At 45.1% G+C, this 27,338-nt stretch overlaps 1 protein-coding gene across 6 annotated transcripts in view; it reads left to right on the top strand.

Moving 5' to 3' along the window:
- The window catches only part of lhfpl2a (LHFPL tetraspan subfamily member 2a), a 64,400-nt gene that overhangs the window by 24,411 nt on the left and 12,651 nt on the right, over positions 1 to 27,338 (top strand). For 3 of the 6 annotated variants that reach the window (XM_024382025.1, XM_042302447.1, XM_024382026.1), the window contains 2 exons: positions 4,024 to 4,103; positions 24,380 to 25,333. In XM_024382025.1, coding sequence (XP_024237793.1) covers positions 24,913 to 25,333 — 421 coding nt within the window. In that variant the 5' untranslated portion in view covers positions 4,024 to 4,103; positions 24,380 to 24,912. Of the gene's footprint in view, positions 1 to 4,023; positions 4,104 to 17,858; positions 17,960 to 24,379; positions 25,334 to 27,338 lie in introns of those variants that run through there. The other 3 variants (XM_024382028.1, XM_024382027.2, XM_024382030.1) reach the window with 3 other exon arrangements.

The following is a 27,338-nucleotide window of genomic DNA, read 5'->3' as shown; positions in this document are numbered from 1 at the left end:
TGCATCTGGAACTAGGGTGTGTGAACAACCTAAAAGTGCAGAGCAACCTTGAAGCAACCCCAAGGATTCCTCCTTCTAATCTAGTCCTTCTCCCCTGAACAGTAGAGCTAATGCTGAGAACACACACAGGCCACAAACTTCCCGTGCATAACCTTACGCTAATATTTCTAGCATAAACCTATATTACACAATCTTGCTGCTGATTAGGGTAAATAAGGGAATTTTTATTTTTAATTCACCTTGATTTAACCAGGTAGGCCAGTTGAGAAGAGGTTCTCATTTACAACTGTGACATTGCCAAGATAAAGCAAAGCAATGCGACAAAAACAACAACACAGAGTTACACAAAAACAGACGTACAGTCAATAACACAATAGCACTTCCAGCGCTGACAGAGATGGCCGCCCCACTTTGCGTTCCTAGGAAACTATGCAGTATTTTGTTTTTTTATGTGTTATTTCTTACATTGGTACCCCAGGTAATCTTAGGTTTTATTACATACAGTCGGGAGGAACTATTGGATATAAGAGCAACGTCAACTCATCATCATTACGATCAGGAATACGACTTTCCCGAAGCGGATCCTCTGTTTTGCCCACCACCCAGGATAATGGATCGGATCCTAGCCGGCGAACCAAAACAACGACGCAGTAAAAGGGGCAGACGAAGCGGTCTTCTGGTCAGGCTCCGGAGACGGGCACATCGCACACCGCTCCCGAGCATACTACTCGCCAATGTCCAGTCTCTTGACAACAAGGTTGATGAAATCCGAGCAAGGGTAGCATTCCAGAGAGACACGAGACTGTAACGTTCTTTGCTTCACGGAAACATGGCTCACTCGAGACACTCTATCGGAGTCGGTACAGCCAGCTGGTTTCTTCACGCATGTAAACTGGAAACCACATATCCTGAGGCTGCATTCATTGTAGCTGGTGATTTTTTATTGTAGATTTATCGGTGGTGACAGTGTTCAGTCAAGTCTGGGGTGAACCAAGGGCTATATCTGTTCTTAGTTCTACATTTATTGAATGGGACATGCTTATTTAAGATGGTGAAGGAAGCACTTTAATAGAGTAACCAGGCATCCTCTACTGACGGGATGAGGTCAATATCAATCCAGGATACCCGGGCCTGGTACGGCAACTGCTCCGCCCACAACCGTAAGGCTCTCCAGAGGGTAGTGAGGTCTGCACAACGCATCACCGGGGGCAAACTACCTGCCCTCCAGGACACCTACACCACCCGATGTCACAGGAAGGCCATAAAGATCATCAAGGACAACAACCACCCGAGCCACTGCCTGTTCACCCCGCTATCATCCAGAAGGCGAGGTCAGTACAGATGCATCAAAGCTGGGACCGAGAGACTGAAAAACAGCTTCTATCTCAAGGCCATCAGACTGTTAAACAGCCACCACTAACATTGAGTGGCTGCTGCCAACACACTGACTCAACTCCAGCCACTTTAATAATGGGAATTTGATGGGCAATGATGTAAAATATATCACTAGCCACTTTAAACAATGCTACCTAATATAATGTTTACATACCCTACATTATTCATCTCATATGTATATGTATATACTGTACTCTATATCATCTACTGCATCTTTATGTAATACATGTATCACTAGCCACTTTAACTATGCCACTTTGTTTACATACTCATCTCATATGTATATACTGCACTCAATACCATCTACTGTATCTTGCCTATGCCGCTCTGTACCATCACTCATTCATATATCTTTATGTACATATTCTTTATCCCCTTACACTTGTGTCTATAAGGTAGTAGTTTTGGAATTGTTAGCTAGATTACTTGTTGGTTATTACTGCATTGTCGGAACTAGAAGCACAAGCATTTCGCTACACTCGCATTAACATCTGCTAACCATGTGTATGTGACAAATAAAATTTGATTTGATTTAGAAAGGCCTGCTGACTGAAGTGTTTTATAGGGTGTTTGACAGTGATGAAGGGTGGTCTTAAGACCGTGGACCCATTACGCATGCAGGCAATGAGGCAGTGATTCCTGAGATCCTGGTTGAAAACAACAGAGGTGTATTTGAAGGGCATGTTAGTCAGGATGATATCTAAGAGGGTGCCCATGGTTACGGATTTGGGGTTGTACCTGGTCAGTTCCTTGATAATTTGTGTGAGATTGAGGGGATCAAGCTTAGATTGTAGGATGGCCGGGGTATTAAGCATGTCCCGGTTTAGGTAACCTAACAGTGCAAACTCAGGAGATAGATGGGGGGCAATCAATTCACATATGGTGTCCAAGGCACAGCTGGGGGCTGAATGGGGTCTATAACAAGCGGCAATGGTGAGAGACTTGTTTCTGGGAAGGTGGATTTTTAAAAGTACAAGCTCGAATTGTTTGGGAACAGACCTGGATAGTAATTACAGACCTCTGCAGGCTATCTCTGCAGTAGATTGCAACTCTGCCTCCTTTGGCAGTTCTATCTTGTCAGAAAATGTTATAGTAAGGGATGGAAATTTTAGGATTTTTGGTGGCCTTCCTAAGCCCGGATTCAGGCATGGCTAGGACATCCGGGTTGGCGGTTGTCCTACGGTTACGGTTACAGAAGTCAACAAATGGGAGCGCCTGGGGAATGGGAGTGGTGCAGGGGGCTGCAGGGCTTGGGTTAACCTCTACATCACCAGAGTAACAGAGTAAGAGTAGGAGTAGGGTACGGCTAAAGGCTATAAGAACTGGTCGTCTAGTGCGTTTGGAACAGAGGAGCAGATTTCTGGGCGCGGAAGAATAGATTCAAGGCATAATATACAGACAAACGTATGGAAGGATGTGAGTACAGTGGAAGTAAACCTAGGCATTGAGTGACAATGAGAGAGATTTTGTCTCTAGAGGCACCAGTTAAGCCAGGTGAGGTCACCGCATGTGTGGGCGGTCAAACAAAAGGGCTATTTAAGGCATATTGGGCAGGACTGGAGGCTCTACAGTCACTAACCAAAACAGCAATAGACAAGGCATATTGACTGCGCTAGGGGAGCTGGAGACATGGCGATTCAGATAGCTAGCGGGCCGGGGCTAGCAGATGGGCCTCCGGGGACGTCGCAACAGAAGAGCCTGTTGAAACCACCTCAAACGGTTATTTCGGCAGACCAGTCGTGATGGATCGGCGGGTCTTCGTGTCGGCAGTAAAGGGTCCAAGCCAATCGGCAAACAAGGTATTGTAGCCCAAGAATTAGCTGAATTGGCTAGCCGGGAGATGGGCCTAGCTCGAGGCTAGCTCCAGGCTAAATGGTGCTTGCTTCGGGACGGAGACGTTAGCCAGGAGTAGCCACTCAGATAGCATCTAGCTAGCTCCGATGACCCGGTGTAAAGGTTCAGAGCTTGCGGTAGGAATCCGGAGATGTGGTTGAGAAAAAGCAGACCGATATGCTCTGGTATGATATCGCGCTGCGCATACTGGCAGGAATTGACAGGGCTGAGGCTGGCTGATGTCCGAGTTAACGGTGATGACTGCTAGCAGTGGCTAGTAAGCTGGCTAGCTTCTAGTGAAGGTTCCGGTTCTAAAGTATAAAAAATTGCAGATCCGTACCACTTTGGGTGAGGCGGGTTGCAGGAGAGTATGTTCAGTCCGTAGATGGAAATTGAGATTAAAAATATATACGAAGAAATATGATGTATATACAGGGGACTGGACGGGACAAAACAAAAACAGACGTCTGACTGCTACACCATCTTGGATACATGATGCAGAGTGCAGATGTAGATTTTATTAGACAGTACGCTCTGTTGAACAGTTTCCCTATCTCTCCAGGTGACATGGCTCCCTCTTAAACCTTCTGCTCAGACTCCTCAGGTTGGGTGGAAAATACCATAACATTTTGTCTGGGAGCCAAAACTGACAGAGCTCCTGACTGGTTAACCAGTGGTCTCTCTGGAGATGCTGTGGTTTTATGATTTAAGCAGGTTGTTCACTTGGTGTGTGTGTGTGCATGTATGTGTTTGTGTGTTATTCTCTATAATGCATCATCTCTGTTCCTTCTACAGATCCTGAAGAGAAGACTTGTGTAACCAGGCCTGAAGGGGACCGTTTGTCTCGGACTCTTCTTCGAGAATCCACACAAAAGGTTAGTACATTCAGCATACACAGCATGGTCAAAAATATGCAGAACAGTAGATGTGAAAGAATTCTGAATCTGATTCCGATTCCAAAATAGATTTATTGACCTCATGGAGAACTTCATTGTTACAAGTGTAGAGAGGAGTATGCAGGAGGTAGTTGCAGGTTTAGAACTACTGAGTTCCTTAAAGCACTATATATACAGTGCCTTGCGAAAGTATTCGGCCCCCTTGAACTTTGCGACCTTTTGCCACATTTCAGGCTTCAAACATAAAGATATAAAACTGTATTTTTTTGTGAAGAATCAACAAGTGGGACACAATCATGAAGTGCAACGACATTTATTGGATATTTAAAACTTTTTTAACAAATCAAAAACTGAAAAATTGGGCGTGCAAAATTATTCAGCCCCTTTACTTTCAGTGCAGCAAACTCTCTCCAGAAGTTCAGTGAGGATCTCTGAATGATCCAATGTTGACCTAAATGACTAATGATGATAAATACAATCCACCTGTGTGTAATCAAGTCTCCGTATAAATGCACCTGCACTGTGATAGTCCCAGAGGTCCGTTAAAAGCGCAGAGAGCATCATGAAGAACAAGGATATATATACACATATATACACATATATATATATACAGCATTTTTTTTATACAGCATTTTTTCACACCTGCCTAAAACTTTTGCACCTGCCTAAAATATTTTGCACAGTACTATATATATATATATATATATATATATATATATATATATATATAGTACTGTGCAAAAGTTTTAGGCAGGTGTGGAAAAAAATGCTGTAAAGTAAGAATGCTTTCAAAAATAGACATGTTAATAGATTATATTTATCAATTAACTGAAGGCAAAATGAGTGAACAGAAGAAAAATCTAAATAAAATCCATATGGGACGCTAGCGTCCCACCTGGCCGACATCTGGTGAAATTGCAGAGCGCCAAATTCAAAATACAGAAATACTCATAATAAACACTCATAAAATATACAAGTGTTATACATCGTCTTAAAGATGAACTTCTTGTTAATCCAGCTGCTCTGTCAGATTTCAAAAAGGCTTTACGGCGAAAGCATACCATGCAATTATCTGAGGACAGCGCCCCGCTTACAAAAACATACAAACATTTTCCAGCCAAGTAGATTAAGATCGGCCTGTCGCTTCCTCGCCTGATTCTCCTACTGGGACAGGTGTCCCCGCAATAGGAGCAGAGACCCTGTTGACCTGCGGTGTTGACCTTCCTCTTGAGGAAGGTGCATCGTGCCCACCTCCATGGGCTCAGTGTCACTGGAGGTTTCTGGGAGAGACCCGAACCCCCGGGATGGGCGACGACAGGCACGCAGGAAATTATCCAAGCAGATAGCCATGGCGATGAGCTGGTCCAGCGTGAGTTCTGGTCGTCCGCCTGTAGTCCACTCTGGAAAACCATCAACAGGGCCTGGTTGTTCCAGCCTGTGGACACAGCCACCGTCTGAAAATCCAGAGCGTACTCAGATGCTGTCCTGGACCCCTGGTGTAGACGGAGGAGATGCTATCCTCCCACTCGGCCCTCTGTAGGGTAGTCGAAAACGGCACGGAAGAGTTGGGTGAAGCGCTCATAGGACTGCACTTCTGGACCTTCCCTCTCCCAGACGGCGTGCGCCCACTCCAGAGCCCAGCCTGCCAGCACCGAGATCACCAAGGCCACCTTTTCCCTCTCAGAGGCCGTCCCGGCATGACGGGCAAGGTGGAGGTCACACTGCAGGAGAAACCCCCTACAGTGAGCTAGGGTCCCGTCTAACCGCTCCGGAAGGGGCAGGTGAATGTTTATGATCTGACCAGGAGATGTAGATGGTAGTGGGGTGGCTGGAACGACCTCGGGGAGCTGGGAAGGTGATGGTGTAGCCTGCAGCTGGCGTACGGTCCTGAGCACCTCATCCTTGGTTAACCCGAGGTGCTCCAGGCACGAGTCGTGGTGGAGCTTCACTCCTATAGCAGAAAGGTCAGGATGTGCTGCTGCTTCCTGTTCTCTAGGGTCGGTCATTGTGTGTAGAGAGGAGTAGGAAAGAGGCAGTCACAGGTTTAGAACTATTGAGTTTATTCTAGCACTATATATATAAAAGCGGGACGAAACCCAAAGTGCAAAATATAAAGTACTCAGGAAATAGTAGGAGAGATTCCTCTTCGGAAAATGTGTGACATTCATTCTACAACTTAACTTGCATAACCTGCCACATGCTGCTTTTCCATGTTATTTAGAACAAATCAGATTAGGAGAAATAATAATACCTGTTGCATAATAATACCTGACACTGTAGCTAACCTTGTCCTCTCAAACAAAGAGATTCATAGTTTCCTGTCTATGTTGGTATTGTATTGGGTTCCTGGCACCTGTCTTGACCTGGTGCAATGACAGTCTTGTCCCCAAGGTCCTATTGTCCTACTGTAAGCAGGTGTCAGCTGATATGACACACTGGGTTTTGAAACCAAGTTGTCTGAGTGCCACAAGACTGTGTTAGCCTCTGAGCTAAACCTGAGGAGGCATTAGTTTGGGGGTCTTCAGGTCTCAGGTAAGATTACTCACCATGTAAGCGTTACATATGCTAGGGGCTCATAACCCAAGTACCCAGGCCAAAACTAGTGTAGTGCATGGTAAACAGTTTACACCCCTTTTTTATTTTGCTCAAGCATTTACACACCTATGCCAAAAAAATCATTGAAAGGATAGGAAACTTTACTTTATTCACTGTGAATGGCGATCAGGGTTTACCCACCTATTTTTTTACCACTACATCACTGGCCAAAACATATTGTAGCCTAATGTACTCCAGCCGTTGGGGAGTATATAAGTTCATGGGCTGTTTTCATTGTCTCTCCCCCCTCCTGACATGAAGGATCAGTCCAGTCTATTTATTAAGTGGAACTGGCAGGATTGGGGGGGCAATGTTTTTCCAATATGGAGGAAAAACCATGGTGTAAGTGATACTGCTCTAGCCTGCATGGCTGGACCACCTGGGTAGGTCGTCTAAAAAGGGGAAAACCTCTGAAACAATAAGCACAATAATCAGCGTTGACTGTCACTGGCCTGGGCAGAGAGGACAGAGGAGAGAAGAGGATAGGGAGGTTTCAGAGGGTGTCAGGGGTTCACTTCCTGTTATCTGGAGCCTGTTTTGGTGCTGACTTCCTATCTCTCTGCGTACAGGATCGGAGATACAGCCTGTAGGTTTCTATAGGGGAGGAATGTTATCTTTTTAGTCTTAGTTATTATCTGGGTGATTTTTTTGCGATGACATCAATGTGGGTTCTTCAGTGGTTCACCCCAGGAGCACCACAGAAACTGTTTTTATGTATTTGGTGTGTGTGTGTGTGTGCACGTGCATGTTTTTATGTACCATGGCATCTTCCAAAGAGGTAGGTGTTTATATGAGTACCTCTCACTGGTGGATCATTCATGTGTACAGTAGGAGAGGAGTAGGTAGAGGCCTCCCGAGTGGTGCAGTGGTCACAGTGCTTGAGGCGTCACTACAGACCCGGGTTTGAACCCAGGCTGTGTCACAACCAGATGTTACCGGGAGTCCCATAGTGCGACGCACAATTGGCCCAGCGCTGTCCGAGTTAGGGGAGGGTTTGGCCGGGGGGACTTTACTTGGCACATCGCACTCTAGCGACTCCTTGTGGAGGGCTGGGCATCTGCAGGCTGACTTTGATCGTCAGTTGAATGGTGTTTCCTCTGACATTGGTGTTTCTGGCTTCCGGGTGTTAAGAAGCTCAGTTTGGCAAGTCGTGTTTCGGAGGACGCATGACTCAACCTTTGTCTCTCCTGTGCCGTTGAGGAGTTGCACCAATGAGACAAGATCTTAATTGGATATGATGAAATTGGGGAGAAAAAGTGGGGTAAAAGACAAAAAACAGAGGAGTAGGTAGAAGTTGATCCTCATGTGTAGTATTAGAGGAGTAGGTAGAAGTTGATCCTCGTGCAGTATTAGAGGTCACAATGGAGAGGACATTTAAAAAATATATATATATATATATATATTTCACCTTTATTTAACCAGGTAGGCTAGTTGAGAACAAGTTCTCATTTACAACTGCGACCTGGCCAAAATAAAGCAAAGCAGTTAACACATACAACAACACAGAGTTACACATGAAATAAACAAATAATAATACAATAGAAATAATACAGTAGAAAATGTCTATATACAGTGTGTGCAAATGAGGTAGGATAAGGGAGGTAAGGCAATAAATAGGCCATGGCGGCGAAGTAATTACAATATACCAATTAAACACTGGAGTGATAGATGTGCAGAAGATGAATGTGCAAATAGAGATACTGGGATGCAAAGGAGCAATATAAATAAATAAATACAGTATGGGGATGAGGTAGTTGGATGAGCTATTTACAGATGGGCTATGTACAGGTGCAGTGATCTGTGAGCTGCTCTGACAGCTGGTGCTTAAAGCTAGTGAGAGAGAGATGAGTCTCCAGCTTCAGTGATTTTTGCAGTTCGTTCCAGTCATTGGCAGCAGAGAACTGTAATGAAAGGCGGCCAAACGAGGAATTGGCTTTGGGGGTGACCAGTGAGATAGCGAGTGCTATGGGTGTGTGTTGCTATGTTGACCAGTGAGCTGAGATAAGGCGGGGCTTTACCTAGCAGAGACTTGTAGATGACCTGGAGCCAGTGGGTTTGGCAACAAGTATGAAGTGAGGATCAGCCAACGAGAGCATACAGGTCGCAGTGGTGGGTAGTATATGGGGCTTTGGTGACAAAACGGATGGCACTGTGATAGAATGCATCCAATTTGTTGAGTAGTGTTGGAGGCTATTTTGTAAATGACATATTGCCGAAGTCGAGGATCGGTAGGATAGTCAGTTTTACAAGGGTATGTTTGGCAGCATGAGTGAAGGATGCTTTGTATGTGAAATAGGAAGCCGATTCTTGATCTAATTTTGAATTGGAGATGCTTAATGTGAGTCTGGAAGGAGAGTTACAGTCTAGCCAGACACCTAGGTATTTATAGTTGTCCACATATTCTAAGTCAGAACCGTCCAGAGTAGTGATGCGTTGGTGTAGTGTAATATGGATGGGACAGGTGGGTGTGCGTGTGTCAGACACTAGAATAAGAGCAGTATAAGTATTTGCCCGAGGATGTGACTGTAACACTGTTCTTTGTCTCCAGGTGAAAACCCTGTCACATCTAAGTTACCCCCGAAACCAGCCAGACAATACCTACACACATCTACATATTTTACTTTCTCAGCTTCTCTTTCTCTCCTCAGTTCCACTTTTCTTTCTACCTCCCTCCTCATCTTTCTACATCTTTTACCCCCCTTTAATGTGTTTAGGTGTGAGCGGGAAGGGTTGCTGGGATCAGAGGTGATATCACTTGATACTCTAATTACTCTAGGAAAGCTGAGATTCTTAGCCAGTGTACTCCCCCATACCTCTGCGGACCAGGGAGTGCTTACTGTTGATTGGAACAGAGTATAAGGTTTTCCTGGGAGTACACATACGCACAGTCCCAGGTCCGACCTGAGGGCCTTTGGTGTAAAGCATCCAGCCAAATTTCCAGCTAGCAGGAAGTCCATAGTGTTCTGTACTGGGGAGCTCAGTGGGAGAGTTGGTTACCCTCAGGCCAGTTTGTTTGGATTAAACTGCTGTCACCCCCTGGTCAGGACACAACCCCTCCAGAACAATATTAATCTACCCTGACTCCCTGTAGGGAAAACAGGCCTTCACAGAGGGTTTGGACTTTCCTTTCCCCATTCTGCGGTCATGTGAAGGGCTAAGGTGGGGCTGGAAATGGTTAAGTATAATGGGAACAGTGTTAAGGCCTACAGAGCCTGTTGGTCAGTGGGAAATGGGGTTTTAAGACCTTACCAAAAAGCAGTATTTTGATTGTCAGTGTCTGGGTGTTGAATAGTTTCCTGATCTCTACTGGTCTTTGTGAGAGCTGCTGTATACTGTGGAGGATGTTATCTGGGTTTGTTTGTTTGCTTTTCTCCACCTCTTTAGTGTGTGTGTGTGTGTGTGTGTGTGTGTGTGTGTGTGTGTGTGTGTGTGTGTGTGTGTGTGTGTGTCCTATAATCCTCTCCAATGAGAATCAGTATCACCTTCACCAAGTATATTTACACATACTCAGAATTTTATGTAACACTCTCACCAGGCTTGAATTTGACTCTCATGATATTACCTTACTTTGAATATCTGAACAGCATGGGATATTAGGTGAGAAGGACATCTCCAATAAGAATCTATTGTAAACTCGCTAGGGTGATGACAACTAGGGGATTCACTTCAGATATAATGATTATGGATTTTTTATTTTGTAAGGATATGCTTTCCCATGCATTAAATTAAACAGTAAATGACTCCACCAATGCAGCAGACATAAGGTTCAAGATGTATATTATCACATTTTCAATGTACCAAATCAAAAGAAATGAACATTATATGTCAGTCTCTACTAAGTCTTTCTTAGCAAAAATAATAACTCTTATAAAATCAAATCAGTATTTCCCTACAAAACTCGGTAGATGGGTTTTGTTTTATTTTTATCATCTTCTTTTATAATTTTTCTTCACCAACACTGATAATGTCTCCATCTCTCTTTCAAATTCTCTTTTCCCAGGCCTCCTGTTATCCAGGTCAACTCTCCCATTGGCCACAGCTTAACAAAGCTACCTTATTGGTCAAAACTTGAACTTAAAAGTAAACCAACCTATTCACTTGCACATTAAATAAATATTTCTTCAAAATAAATACATTAACGACATTACAAATTAGGAGCAATTCGATCACCTTTTAAATCTAATACCAATTAATTATAACAAATAAACTCTATACTTGGTTTTAGCAAGGGTATTACATTTACTTGGTGATATGTTGCTGCTAGTTATAGGCAACATGTAGAGACAGAATACAGATTACGGAGTTTAAACAAAGTTTACATACATTATATACAACTAGGTAGAGTGAGCATAGAGCTATAAGAGAATGAGCAATATACAGTGGGTATATGGTTGAAATACAGTGGGTATACGGTTGATATCCAGTGGGTATACAGTTGATATACAGTGGGTATACAGTTGATATACAGTGGGTATATGGTTGAAATACAGTGGATATACGGTTGATATCCAGTGGGTATACAGTTGATATACAGTGGGTATATGGTTGAAATACAGTGGGTATACGGTTGATATCCAGTGGGTATACAGTTGATATCCAGTGGGTATACAGTTGATATACAGTGGGTATACGGTTGATATCCAGTGGGTATACGGTTGATATCCAGTGGATGTACACATTTACAGTATCAGTATGAATATCTAAATGCAGAGAGATGAACAGAGTGCAATACAGTTTGGTGCAGTTATTTTGTGTACAGTTCAGAGATGGATTGATGCGGTGTGCAGCATAGAGTGCATAGTCCTTTAGTCTCTATGGGCCAGATGGCTGGTTGGTGAGGACCACAGCACAGTCCTTTAGTCTCTATGGGCCAGATGGCTGGTTAGTGAGGACCACAGCATAGTCCTTTAGTCTCCATGGGCCAGATGGCTGGTTGGTGAGGACCACAGCACAGTCCTTTAGTCTCTATGGGCCAGATGGCTGGTTGGTGAGGGCCACAGCATAGTCCTTTAGTCTCTATGGGCCAGATGGCTGATTGGTGAGGACCACAGCACAGTCCTTTAGTCTCTATGGGCCAGATGGCTGGTTGGTGAGGACCACAGCACAGTCCTTTAGTCTCTATGGGCCAGATGGCTGGTTGGTGAGGACCACAGCACAGTCCTTTAGTCTCTATGGGCCAGATGGCTGGTTGGTGAGGACCACAGCACAGTCCTTTAGTCTCTATGGGCCAGATGGCTGGTTGGTGAGGACCACAGCATAGTCCTTTAGTCTCCATGGCCAGATGGCTGGTTGGTGAGGACCACAGCACAGTCCTTTAGTCTCTATGGGCCAGATGGCTGGTTGGTGAGGACCACAGCACAGTCCTTTAGTCTCTATGGGCCAGATGGCTGGTTGGTGAGGACCACAGCATAGTCCTTTAGTCTCTATGGGCCAGATGGCTGGTTGGTGAGGACCACAGCATAGTCCTTTAGTCTCTATGGGCCAGATGGCTGGTTGGTGAGGACCACAGCATAGTCCTTTAGTCTCTATGGGCCAGATGGCTGGTTGGTGAGGACCACAGCCCGGGGGAAGAAACTTTTCAGGTAGCTGGAGGTTTTGGTCATGAGTGAATTTCTGGAGGTGGGGACCGGGTGGGAGGGGTTGGCGATGATCTTTCCTGCACGCTTCCTTGCCCTGGAGTTGTGCAGGTTCTCGACAGAAGGAAGGTGGCAGCTGATGACGTTTCTGCAGACCATTGCACTTTACCCTTGCAGCAGGCAGACTCAGACCCAAACCAGACTATGATAGAGGAGGTGAGGATGGACTCAACGATTGATGCGTAAAACCAGATCAGGATTGACTGGGAGATGTTGAGTTTTTTCACCTGCCACAAGTAGTCCATCCGCTGGTATGCCTCCTTGGTGACCTCTGTGATGTTGTCTTCCAACTTGAGGTTGTGGGAGATGATGGTACATAGGAATTTGAAGGATTCAGCCGTGCTAACAGTTGAGCCATTAATCTCCAGGGGGAGAGATGGTGGGAGGAGTCTTCTGAAGTCAACCACCATCTCCATGGTTTTGTCTGTGTTGAGTTCCAGGTTATTGCGACTGCACCAGGCCACCAGCCGGTCGATCTCTCCACGGTTCATTGACTCATCGCCTTTGGTGATGAGACAGACCAGAGTGGCGTCATCTGCAAACTTGAGTAGTTTGACAGATGCGATATTGGAGGTGCTGTCATTGGTGTAGAGTGAGTGAGTAGAGGTGAGAGCATGCATCCTTGCAGCGCTCCGGTGATGAGGGATAAAGAGTCCGAAAGGTGTTTTCCCAGCTTCACGTGTTGTGTCCTGTTGGTCAGGAAGTCAGTGATCCACTGACAGATGGAGCTGGACATGTTCAGCTGGGAGAGTTTATCATGTAGCAGTTCTGGGATGATGGTATTGAACACAGAGCTAAAGTCCACAAACAATATTTATTTTGGTTATCGAGGTGGCGACGTAGTGTAAGTAAGCCCGTGTTTACAGCGCTAAGCTCCCCCTCCATCTAGACAGTATCCCTGCACATTGTAAATATGGTACTGGAACTGACCCTGGAACTGACCCTGTATATAGTGTACTTTATCATGCTCTTATTTCTAGATCTTGTGTGTTTTTGTTCAACCTTGTTATTTTTAATACTACATTGTTATTGATTACTGCATTGTTGGGGTTAGAGCTTGCAGGAAAAGCATTTCACTGTACTAATGCAGGTGACATTAAAACTTGAAACTTGCTGGTTGGCCACACACTTTGGCAATGCCAGACTCCGATATGTCAGATACGACTTCTATGAATGGTGAGTGGAGGAGTCAAGCGCAGAGAGCAGGTAATTCCGTACGTGGATATTTTATTCCAAAGACAGTGGAGACACGGACATGCAAAACCCAAGGGCGCATGAAACAACCCGTCCAAAATACACAGGACTAAAACTGTCCGGAAAAATATAGATCACACTAATACACCAAAACCAAATAACAGAGAACAAGCCCGCACAAATACCCAGCGGGCCTAGTGCCCTTAAATAGCCTACAAACAAACACTAACCCAAAACAGGTGTACCCAATTAAACCCAATAAACAGAAACAAACGGAAAGGGAATCGATGGCAGCTAATAGGCCGGCGACGACGACCGCCGAGCGCCGCCCGAACAGGAAGAGGCACTATCTTCGGCGAGATTCATGACAAGATGGTCTTTGTTTTCCAACAGACTCTTAACCTCCGAGGTGCTGGGCTCGACAGGCTGGCAGTGTTACTGTCAATATAAGAAGACACACACCCGGACCACCCTCCAAGTCTCTTTCCTGTACTAGGTTTGAGTATTGAGGCCTGGCACCCTTACCCTCATACAATTCAAACACATATACACACGAGGGAGGAAGAGAAAAGGAAAGGTGTTGAGACCTCTGTGACGGGTGGATCCCACCACTGCCTGTCAGCTGAGAAAACACCTGGGCGAGTTGAGCTCCCCATCGCTTTCTCTCCCTCTTTCCTCCTCTCTTTCCTCTGTTTCCCACGGTCTGAAGCAGTACAGAGACTGTGTTTACGACTCCTCAGACCTTAGTACATTAACAGATACACCCATGACACTGTTTCTGCTCCTAGACAGTCACTACACTCAGCCCAGGACACCTAACTATCTTAGGTGCTAATGGAGTTGCCGACTGCTGAAGTTGAAGTATTGCTTTTGCCTGTTTAGTTTGCATTGTGAGTCCAGCAGTTTTAAATTCCAACTGGAATGAGAGGCCTATTAGGTGTCCTGAAGACAAGGGACCTAAGAGGTGCTGAATGGATGGACAGATGGATAGATGGATGGTTTATTTTTCAGGGGGAAGTTTGTTTTGTCCTTCCGATGGCTTTTCGAGGCTGTCGTTATGTAATGCTGGAATGTCTACTAGTGAAGGAATCATTCAGGTAATCCTAAGCTTTATTGCAGACGTGCTCTGTAGGATAACATTCAGGTATCTAACTTCTACATAAGCTCCTCTCGCTGACCCTTCTTCATGACTGAAAGACCGTTCCAGATATTTACTGTTCTAGGCCTTTTTCTATCAGTGTTGCACTAGCAAATGGCTTTGACAATGAAAAGACTCTAATCTGTCTTTTAGTTATCAACATTCTCAGCTTAATTGAGCAAACAATAGTAGGCATATAGCCTATCTTATTGGCGCCAGCGGAGAGAATTGGCCATATCTCCGGTGAGTGCGCACTGCACATATTCACTCTTTATTATTATTGGGTCAGTGCCACTTAAAAGTTTGTTTTTGGACAGTAATTTCCTCCCCCAGTTTAGATGCACGTCACATTATATTGGTGTCTCCCCTTCTCATAGGCCTATTATATGGACAAAGTAGTTTTTATTGATCTTTTTGTCAGTATCAGCAGAGTAGGCTACCCTGTAATTTTTCATATTAAAAAAGATTCTGCTGTCTCCAGTCATATAAAGTGTAGTAGAAATGCATGAAATGTGTTTTTCCAACCAAAGAAAGAAGAAACCTATCTGATATATAGCCCATAGTCTAGGCCTCTATCCATGCATTGAACAGTCTTTTTGGCGAATAGGGATTGAGTTACATTATTAGCCTAAATATGACTATCCAATCTACTCATCACACTAGGAATAGTAAGTAAGTTACATAAGTCTGAAAATGTGATGATGCATGTAATGCTTTATTATAAAGGTGCATTTTTCTGGTGAAAATGAGCTTCCCCAAACTTGAAACTGACACGCTGCCTATGCATGAGCTAGAGATATTGCTTTTTGTTACTCATCTTGTTGGCTGAGGAAAAGTACATATGGACAGTTAGTGCGCAGTAAGGACACACGTCATTGCATCCTCGACTTGCATGTTCTGTTAAGATGAATTGCCATCATCTAAATGTGATTTATGTCATTCTGAGCAACGTGAATGGACACCCTTATAAGGTTATACACTAAATGCAAATGGGTCCCCAAATTTCTCAAATGTCCGGTAGATTAAAAAGCTGCTGGTCAAATGTCCGGCGCCACATTTTCATAACGGAAACCCTGCCCCAGAGCATCTTTAACGTGTGTGTGTGTATGCTTGTACATCTTTACCATATTACTCCTCCATCTGTGTGTGGACTCAGACATGCAGGCGTGGCCTTGGAATGGCCAGATGGCCATTTGCTCTCTCCCAAGAGTATGATCCGTGTGTGTGTGTGTGCATGTGTGTGTGTGTAATCGTCAAGGTCTGGTTGCATGTAGAGGATGCCAGTGGATCATTGTACAGTATATTTGGCTACTTTGGGCCCCAATAGTGCTCAACTGCTAACAGACAGTTACTGTATACTATCCTGTATAGGCTGCTTCTATTGGAGATATCAACACTCAGTCCAGACCTCAGTGTTGTGGCCCCCCAGGAGCACCAGTGTAATAGAATAGTCTCAGAGTAGAGTTGGTTGTCATTAGTATTTCTTTTCCTGACGGGAAACTCCATAGACTCCATATCAGAGTCTTTCCATCTTCTTTCCATCTGCCCATCTTTCCAGATTCTTTCCGTGTGTCTGTCCATCAGTTTCCACTGGGATTTTATGGGGGGGGAACTCTGGATAACCTCATCACGCTGGCTGGACATAGACATACACACACATACACACACATACTCGCACATATACACACACACATACACACACACACACACACACACACACATACACACACACACACACACACACACACACAGACACTACACTGATCTAAAACACATGTGGACGGGTATAAACTGCATGGAGTCATATGTGAAGCACGTCTGGAGATCTGGCGTGTCGGGGGTCCAAGGAGAGGGTTGGGAAATCCTGGTCTACATTGACTGCTTCCTTTCTTTGTCTCACTATATTGCTATATAGTTATTCCAGGGAGCAAAGTCAGCAAACTGCATTGATCTGGTGAGCCTGTTGTCTAGCAACCTGTTTTCTCTTTTTTTCTTTATCTTTCCTAAGAGCTCATCCCTTCTCTCCTGGTCTGCATAGATCTATGTGATACTATTGATTGGTCTGTGTCAGGAAAGACAAACGACCTGCCGTGTGTGTGTGTGTGTGTGTGTGTGTGGTGTGTGTGTGATGGACATTTTAACATCAGCAAGCTAAAATAAAACAAGCAGAGGGGGAAGTTGAAGAGGCTTTTAGAATGAGCTCTTTTCTGCTGAGAGCAGCAATAAAAGCAGATCATCATCAGTGTGCTACTTTAGACTGAGACCATGCTGCATAGCCTTTAAAACAGACCTTTCACCTTTCTAACACACAGTAGATATAGGTCTGTAGTATTTATAGAGGCAGGGTAAAAGAGGGGTCTATATTGGGCTGGAGATGAAAGCAGATGGATTATAGTAGCAGACATTGTGAACTGTTCTGTGGCTCTGCTATCTCAAGTGGATCAATGCATGGTTTCTCTAACACCCTTCTCTGCTCCACTCTGAAAGAAGCTCTTATCCATCATTTTTTTCATGTGTTGGATAAAAAATCTCCAGAAGCTTCAGGTGGATCAGAAGAACCGCTGAGCTAACCCCAACCATAGGAAGGACGCCCCTAATAAACTGGCCAATATGAAAGGCTTTGGTCGTGTGTGTGTGGGTTCTCATATGGATCGAATTTCTTCCACTGTGACAGAAAACAGAGCAGCTTTCACTTTAATGTCCACCCATTGGAACATTAGGCTGGCTGAATGGGGGCTCCCATCACCAACACACAAAACTTTGTCAGTCCTTCCACCCTTCAGTCCGGCCGCCCGTCTGCCTGTGAGTCAGTCAGTCCGGGCTGTCATTCAGTCTGTTTCTCTGGCCGAGTTATGTTACTGGAGGCCATAAGGTGATGTAACCTGGGATTGTCCAGGGCCGTATATTGCTTTTTAGCGGCAGCAGCTTGGCTAGCAGTCTGTGCATGTGTATGAGAGAGAGCAGGCTGGACACACACACACACACACACACACCACAGAGGGTGGCCCTGTGCAGCTGGCTGCAGCGTTTGTTGTTTTAACCCAGATTCTGGGCTGAGCTATGGTCACCATGTGCACCCTCTCAGGGGTGTGGCCTCGTCATCTGTCTGGCAAATCACTGCAGGCTGTGAGTCCATGGGGAGGGGTTAGGGGAAGAGCTACAGACTGGGGTCTCAGTGAGAGTTAGTTAGCGGTTGGGTGTGTGGAGACCAGTGGTAGAACCACCAAGACATACAGCAGAGCTGCACTGAAGGAGGAGAATATGGCCAACAGGTTGGATCATTTTGTTTCTCTTCTTCTCTTTGGTTTTGTGTTAGTTGTGCTACTCTTTCATGACAGAATATAACAACATAACTTGTTGTAAGGTTTACATTGATTAATTTAGCAAGTGAGAGTGCTCAATGCTCACATTTACCTCATAGTGTTTAGAAGACAGTTTCAAGTATTACTTTCCCTAATTGGAAATGTTTCCCAGGCCTAACAAAGAGGGTGACTAACGCTAGAGGATGTAAATATTATGTTCCTCATATTAATCATAATGTAACTCTCATAATGGCACTCTCACTGTGGAAATGTTGAGCACTACAATCATTTGTCACACATCACTGACACAACTACAATTGTTAAGAGTCATATTATACTCTTAACAATTAATACCGGACGACAAGGCTGTGTGTGTGTTTACTGTGTGTGTGTGTCTTCTGATCTTGTGTTTACTCTTCATCATCCTGACTCAGTTATACACTAAGTTGTTTTCCAGTTGGTCTGTGGAAGTAGGCCATGGGAATGTTGTTGTGTTATATGTTCATGCTTTATGTGTTTGAAGAGGCAAGGTGAAGAGTTTCATTCCAAAACGCTATATATCCATTTTCAGAAATGTGCTTTTATTGTTTTAAGAAATGATGAAAGAGATTGGTGTATTTTATCACTATGTAATCATGACATGGGGTTGTTCAATGACAGACATGTACAGTATTTGTTTAAAATCTATCACTTGATGGTTTCATATCAGGGAGAAAAATAATCATGTCTTTTTGCTAAATGCTACAGTATATCCACCTCACTCTCAGAGAAATATGTCGTACTGCTAGGTTTTACACAGTCAAATGTAACAAATAACTAAAAAAATTTATGAAGAAATATACAAGTGATACATTTGTGACATCGATATGATAATTCAATATAGTAATATGAGTTCTGTATGTAAAACATTAACTTTTGACATTTGAGTCATTTAGCAGACGCTCTTATCCAGAGCGACTTACAGTTAGTACATTCATCTTGAGATAGCTAGGTGGGACAACCACATATCACAGTCAGGTGTACAGGATATGAACATTCCAGCGAAACAATGGATGTATAGCATTTCACACAAAAAAAAAACATTTTCATTCACATCTAAAATCTATGAATATAAAATCAGAGAACAGTAATATTTTACACACACACATGAAGGTACCAATAAGCAATCATTTCTGATGATATAGCGTTTTGGAATTAAACTCTGCATATGTTTCTGAAGTTGCTTTGCAATAAATAGGATAGCAACTGAAAGTGGTTTTCAGGGCAGGTTTCAAAAGTGAAGACTTTGAAAGTTAGTTAGGGGAACGTCTAGAAACATCCTTACATTTGTTCCCCTGCCCTGAGTGGATGGACAAATGACTTTTCTTAATGAAAACCTGATGTGTAGATCTAACTGTACAATATAGGCATTCCTCCATAGCCTCAGTGTATATGGGTGTTTGACCTGCAGTTGCCCCCAGTGAGTGGGAGAGAGAGGAAGAGAGAGATTGAGAGACCACCATGTACCACCCGCCACTAACCACCTCGTCTCCGACGTCTACCGTAGCCGTTGTGTTTCCATATTTCCTGTCAATGTTAGTCTGCTGAGGGACCTGCTGTTGAGACTGCATATCACTGTGTGACTCAGACATCTTGGTGTACCTTGTAGTGCAGATGAAGTGGAGCAAAGTGTTTGTGAACTAATGGGGGTGGTAATGTGTACACACACTCGCACACAGACACACCCTAGGGTTTTTAAGTCTATGGTCACTGGTTCACTCTTATTAGTGTGTGTGTGTGTGTGTGTGTGTGTGTGTGTGTGTGTGTGTGTGTGTGTGTGAGATAGACATCATAAATCCAGTCATAGCCTAACACGTTTATGGTCTGGTCTGCTGTGCTTCACAGAGTGCTGGGAAAGTTCTGCTCATGGTAACAAACCACTTGAAGCTCTGCCTGTTTAGTGTTCTATCTCTAGGGGGAATATTGAAGTAGGCCATGTCCTAATATTACCTCAGAACAAAGTATACACAATCTTATCATACACTAGCAAATGTATTGACTGTAAGCACGTTTTACCTTAGTTACAGATACTCCCCTTGACCAGTCTGTCTCCTTCTTTCTCTTACTTTCTCACTCTCTCTTTCTCTCCAGCAAACACAGGCAAACTCTGCAATCAGGCACCCCTGCCTGTTGGGGTCAAAGGCCAAGTGGCCTAAACATAAAAGTGGTCAGTTGACCTGGTCTGTGCTCCTTCCTCCAGCTGCTTTAGATTGTTTCTGCTTTCTAAGTGTTTTCAATCTCTCTCTCACTCTCACTCTCACATATATTAGTCTCTGCAACTGACCAGAAAATGACTCTGAGCCAGAGCTTTTCCTCTAGTGGTGTTTGAACTGGAGTCTGTGAAATATCACTGGTGTCAGAAGACATCTACACGGATCTACAGAACATCATGGGTGGGTGGGAGTCCCAAAGTTGAAGAAGTTACTTGAAAAGTTGTTCTGCATCAAGACAGTGACTGAGCCATAAGCTTGGCTGTTCTTCAATGGTCCAGTTGACATCTGTGTGTTTAGTTAATACAGATATTTGTGTTTCATAAAAGTTATTCTGATGCTATCCTACACCACAGGGACAGCTGTCTGCGCCTGTTTTTATGACCTCACTAGACTTGGACACACACCACACAAACACGCATTCACACACAATCGCTAGCCGCCCACAGATCTATGTCATTCTGTCTGGTGGAAGGATAGAGAGGGAAAAGAGAGGGAATAGAGCGGGGAAAGAGATGAGAGGGGGAAGAGGGAAAAAGAGGAGAGGGGAAAGAGAGGAGAGAGGGAAGAGGGAACAAGAGGAGAGGGGAAAGAGAGGGAAAGAAACAAGGGAGGAAAGCTAGGTTTTGTTGATATTTCAACAGGATAACCGAGGTCAAGGTTTCAGTAATGCTGTCACTGTATCATCTCCCTATCACACACACACATACTTAATTAAACACACACATACACACACACACACACACACACACACACACACACACTGATCCCTCCTAGAAGGGAGTGTGACCTCATGGCAGAGTCGACTTTAACTATTATCCCTCTCCGTGGTGACCGGGTGCCAAGTGACAGGAACGACCCCCAGGAGGTTCAGATTTTTGGCAGCACAGGTCACCACTGGCCCCCTACTCTACTCCAGGCTGCTCCAGGCGCTCCTCGCCTAGCTCCCCAGACTGGAAGACTGGCCCCATGTCCCTCTAGCCTAGACTTTCCCATACCACCCCTCCCTCCCAACCAAACTCCACACACTGTCCAGGCTTAGGGATTCCCATGAGCTGGGAAGGGAGGGAGAATAGGAGAAAGGGAGGGTGGTGGTTCAGAGAATAAATGGAAAAATTGTGTGTGTGTGTGCCCATCTCTCCAGTCACAATGATCCACAATACCAGACACAGTTTTACTATTCACCGCTGTGCTCATGAGTCTGAACTCATTACTGGAAATGTTAGATGGAAAACGCAACACTAGTTCAAGCACACTCAGGACTGTGTTTCAGCACACTCAGGACTGTGTTTCAGCACACCGAGGACTGTGTTTCAGCACACCGAGGACTGTGTTTCAGCACACCGAGGACTGTGTTTCAGCACACCGAGGACTGTGTTTCAGCACACCGAGGACTGTGTTTCAGCACACCGAGGACTGTGTTTCAGCACACCAGGACTGTGTTTCAGCACACTGAGGACTGTGTTTCAGCACACTGAGGACTGTGTTTCAGCACACCGAGGACTGTGTTTCAGCACACCGAGGACTGTGTTTCAGCACACCGAGGACTGTGTTTCAGCACACCGAGGACTGTGTTTCAGCACACCGAGGACTGTGTTTCAGCACACCGAGGACTGTGTTTCAGCACACCGAGGACTGTGTTTCAGCACACCGAGGACTGTGTTTCAGCACACAGAGGACTGTGTTTCAGCACACAGAGGACTGTGTTTCAGCACACCGAGGACTGTGTTTCAGCACACCGAGGACTGTGTTTCAGCACACCGAGGACTGTGTTTCAGCACACCGAGGACTGTGTTTCAGCACACCGAGGACTGTGTTTCAGCACACCGAGGACTGTGTTTCAGCACACTGAGGACTGTGTTTCAGCACACCGAGGACTGTGTTTCAGCACACTGAGGACTGTGTTTACGACTCCAAGATACAGGATCCAGATAGATCATTTTAATACAGAAGGTTTTACGTCCCTCTAGGTATGTGTGATAGAAAGAACGAGATAGGGAGATGGAAAGAGAGAGATGGAGAAAGGGATAGAGAGAGGGAGGGAATGGTAGAAACATTCCTGTAGACCCAGATACTTCATTCAGATCTAGAGGCCCACTGAGAGACCTCAGCCTGACCTGAGAATGAAGTCATCAACAAGTGACTGCCTAGTCGATGATCTCATCAACCGTCGCCTGGTTATGCTGTTTAATACAGCTTGTGGTTTAAAACCTAGCAGCTTTTACATTGCAGTAATTTACTGCTGCATTAATGTTCTGTAGCAAGATCTCCGTTGCCTTGCTATGTTTTATTACATTAATGCCGTGGTAGAGCGTCTTTGTGCCAAGTTATCAATTAAATTAAATGTGTTTTCAGGTAAACTGAGGGTTAGATAAAGAAGACAAATGTTTGTGAGAGGCCTTTTGAAGTAAAGCCCTTGGGATTGGGTATATGATTTCCTCCTGTAGCTAAAATCTTTTAAGATTGATGTTCTTGCCATGGGTTATCTCTCCGAGCCCTGGCGTTTCACAGTGTTTATTGTTTATTAGCTTAGAAGGCCATGTTGTGAAACCAAGCCCTGAGGGTCAGATTTCTGTATTGTCTAGAGATAGTGTGTGGGGTAGCCGAGTTGTGAAATGATGTCATGGGTTGTTATCCCACAGCCTTCTAGTGATAGTGATAATAGTGAATGGTGTGTTGTTAGATGGAGACAGTCAGATCGTCAGAAGGTTATCTATTCAACTCTCCAGCAAGCGACAGACAGTGTTGTTTTGAGATGGATGTGGTTACCTCTCCCCCAGTACTGATGGTGTTAATGACATGTTCTTGTCACTGGGGTTATCTTTCTTTAGGAGGTATGTTCGTGAAATAGCTGTGATGTGATGGTGACACTGGGGTTCTGTGAGTTCTGTAGTGGTGGTGTTTATGAAATGGCAGTGTCAGCAGGGTTATCTCGGCCAGGCTGACCCTAGGTCAGTTATGTGTTAGCAGCCTGGCTGTCCAACCACCACAGAGCTATCAGCCCTACATCACTGGCGTGGGCTATTTCATCTGAGAATGTTTGTTTTTCCCTCTGTCTGTGTCTGTTTGTCAAAGGATCCCTCATTCCCTCTTTCCACATCTCTTTCCTCTCTTCCCTTCATCTCTCCTTCTCCCCTCCACGTCTCACCCAGCTTCCTCTGGGACCGACACTACACAGACACCAGTGTTGGACCCAGAGTAACTCCTCACACACAGATGCATGCACACACACACACACACACACACACACACACACACACACACACACACACACACACACACACACACAGTACACACACCCCTGGGAAGGGGAAAGGGGAGGAGCTTACCCTGTCAGTCAGGGAGCTCTGCAGGGGAAACCAAAACAGAGAGCAGAGCAGAGGAGTCAGGCTCCTCCAGGCTGGCTGACCAGGAATGCCCTCTCTCTCTCTCCCTCCTCTCCCATCCCTCTCTTCCTCTCCAGGCCTGGCTTTATGTAAACAAGAGGTTGTTGGTTCGTTTTAGACAAACCCTCTCCCTGTCTGCAGCCCTGTTGTCATAAGGTTCTCCCTGTCTATACGTTTCATCCACTATTACTCCCATTTACCATGGCTGTGCCAAGCCACTTACTGTTAGTGTATGGTTGGTTATTTTAATCTGCTGTGTTGGTCAATGACCAAGTTTCTTTGCTGATTAAAGTTAAATGTTGCCTGAGTTGGGAGGGGGAAAACACTGCTTCTGAAACGTTTGATTCCAACACTGCTAATCAGTCTTTCGGATGGGACATTAAATGGGTGTTCTGACTCTCTGTTGTCGCTAAAGATTCCATGGCACTTATTGTAAGAGTAGGGTGTTAACCCCGGTGTCCTGGCTAAATTCCCAATCTGGCCATCATACCATCATCCTTAGCTTCCAATTGGCTCATTCATCCCCCTTCCTCTTCCCTGTAACTATTCCCTATGTCATTGCTGTAAATGAGAATGTGTTCTCAGTCAACTTACCTGCTAAAATAAGAGTTAAATAAAAAATAAATACATCATGTAACTGAGCGTTCTACCATGGTCTGCCCTTTCAACTGCCATAAATAATGATCACACACTCACCTTCTGTTCCCTTCTCCGCCCTCCCTCCTCTCTTTCTCCCCCCTCCCCTCTGTCTCAAGGTGTGTAGTTGGTGAGAAGCCAGCTGGCTGGCCTTGGAGACACTCCTTCACTACGATGTAGAGTCCAGAAGAGAGAGAACGAGAGAGCGAGATAAAGAGAGAGAGCGTGTGTGAACAACAGACACTCCGGCTGGAAGAGAAACTGAAAGCGGGTGAGTAAGACATTGCAGGAGGAATCGGAAAGAAAGATAGGGAGACAACCCAGAAAGAAGGAAGAGGAACAACACCAGGGGGAGATAAGAAAGAGAGATTGAGAGAGAGACACTTTCAATCATTGACCTCAGACCCTGCCTCCAAACCAACCTCCAAACCAACCTCTCCCTCCCTCTTTCTCCTCCCTCCTTTCCCTGCACTGGAACTGTTTACCCTCTCTCACACCTCCGTCACAACAGGACCCCATCCTTCACCCTTTCCCCTCTTCCTGAAGACCCTGAGGACTTGAACCTTCACCTTTGACCCCACCTGTGTAACCACTGGGCGGGGAAAGACATCACCAGGAACACTTCAGAACCACTTCAAACATCATCATCAACATGTGCCACGTGATCGTGACCTGTCGCTCCATGCTGTGGACTCTACTCAGCATCGTGGTCGCCTTCGGAGAGCTCATCGCCTTCATGAGCACCGATTGGCTGGTGGGCTTCCCCCGGACACCGGACGCCGTCTTCGGCCCTCATGGTGCCACAGCGGCTGGCGAGGCCTACCGGCCCACCCTGGGCATCTACGGCCGCTGCATCAAGCTGCCCCACTTGCGGCGTGGTGTGCTGTGTGGGCCGTACGCCGTGCACTTTGGGGAGATCGCCAGCGGGTTCTGGCAGGCGGCGGCCATCTTCCTGGCGGCGGGTATCCTGCTGCTGTGTGCCGTGGCCTTCATCTCTGTCTTCACCATGTGCTTCCAGAGCATCATGAAGAAGAGCATCTTCAATGTGTGTGGACTGCTGCAGGCCATCGCAGGTGAGACTAAGAGAGGGATACACACACATGTAGACACACATTTCACACACACACACACACACACACACGTATACACAGCAGAGTTGCACACTTACTTTCACATTGAGTTATTGACATGTAGGTACAGTGCTGACTTTAACTCATGCAGGAAATCCACAGACCCTCTTGTTGTAGTGTTGCTGTTTGCAGTATTGTATTGCCTGTTGATTGGTTGTAGTTTTGTCTGGGCTGTTCAGTAGTTAGATACAGTTGGCTGACTGTTAAAACCCCTGGAATGGAGAGAGAGAGGGGCTTGTGGAGGGGTGTGTTCTGTCTGAACAGCCAACATTCAACACCATCCAGCTAACCTTTAGTGCTGCTGTCCACCTCTTCAGAGTTTAAACATTCACTAACAAGAGCAATCAGACCCCACTGACCACACACGAACACATGCACGTGTACACACACACACACACACACACACATACATTCCCACACACATACATACACACAGGCCCCCAAGAGTGCATTAACTCTTACTCCCAGCGTCCTCTCTGTGTGTTTGAGGTGAGCATTAACCCTATTGGTCAAGGGTCAGGGTACCACGGCAGCCTTGTACCTCCCTCTGAGGTCGTTGCCATCAGCAACAAGGGCCCAAATATTTGTCCTCTTGGGTCAGCTGGGGATGATGTTATGTGACCTGTGTGGTGTGTCCGCATGCGTGTGTATCTGTGTATGACTCTCAAGCCGCTTTGACGTGCTGTGGTGAATTATGGGAGGCAGGAGGCGCTCATTGGAGAGAGGGAAGTTATTCCGCCTGAATGTCTCTGAGCTCTCATCCCTCTCTTCTCTCCTCCCTGTACTAGTTCCCTTGACTCTATCAGGAGTAGGTCAGAAACGAGTTGCCCTACAGACACTGATCTACTGTAAGAGATTGCGCGTTTTCAAATGAGTTGTTAAAGTTAGAATCTAGTGATTGCTACACTGGTGGACAGTTACCACAATGTAAAGCATATTCAGACCTAGTGAACGTGTCAAATACGGTCCATTGCTATTGTGTTGTTATTGAACGTAGTCAGAGGACATCCACAACTGGACTGATTAGAAGAGCAGAACTGCTCGTTAAGGGTCTGTGGGTCGCCGGGAGGAAGGGGATGAGAATAAGGAAGAGGAAAGGGGCCTAGGGGAAACCAGAAATAGCAGGGGGATATTTCTTTAATGGCGGGAACCAGGTTACTGAGATTTACCACCCAAAACCACTCCCTTTTCTCGGGATATATAACTGCAAGAAACCAGTAAAATAAAATAAACTATGAACAGCGTGGCGTGAAATGGAAGTGTTCAATTATATGTCATGTCTAATCTGGCTTCTCAACTGCCTCTGCATGATGAATCATCAACGCTCAGGCTGGGGACAGACAGCGCATCCCAGTATGGAGTGCAGTTCGCAATGCACGTAGACCTATCATCTTATCATGGTAGCTTTTTGTCTTATGACAGGTAAGGCAGCATAGTCTATGCTACAGTAATATAAAGACTGAATGCACGTCTAATCTCCATCTGGCTTTCGGAGGACACCTTACTTTTTTATTGTAAAGATGTTTGTTTTTTTAATTGCAGCAGCAGAGTTTTAAAACAGCCTATCACTTGAATATTATTGCTTTCAATCAGAGCACGCGTGAGCACTCTCTTGCAGTCTTTGTCTCTCCATCAAATCCGTTCAAATAGATCATCCTGTTCTAGATTGATATGTAGATTTTCTAGCCTACCTCTTTCAGGTAATATATTTATTGCAGTATTAGCCATATAGTTAGCTAATTAGTGATGGGTTATGCATAATTTCTATGTGCTCAGCTGGCTTCTCTCCTTAAAAAACACTCTTAGCTCTTGGAGTCCCATGCAGGAAAAGCTGGACTACAATAGCTTGCTGGACATGATTTTTTATACCAATAGACTATTCAAAGAGGGACGCAAGCTCTTGTTTGATGAATGTTAAATACAGCAGCCAATAGAACTCATGGGTGGT

The sequence above is a fragment of the Oncorhynchus tshawytscha genome, linkage group LG20 (genome assembly GCF_018296145.1).
Source record: "Oncorhynchus tshawytscha isolate Ot180627B linkage group LG20, Otsh_v2.0, whole genome shotgun sequence".
Lineage (NCBI taxonomy): Eukaryota > Metazoa > Chordata > Actinopteri > Salmoniformes > Salmonidae > Oncorhynchus > Oncorhynchus tshawytscha.
The sequence above is the reverse complement of the archived record's forward strand: the minus strand, read 5'-3'. Positions and strand labels throughout refer to the sequence as shown.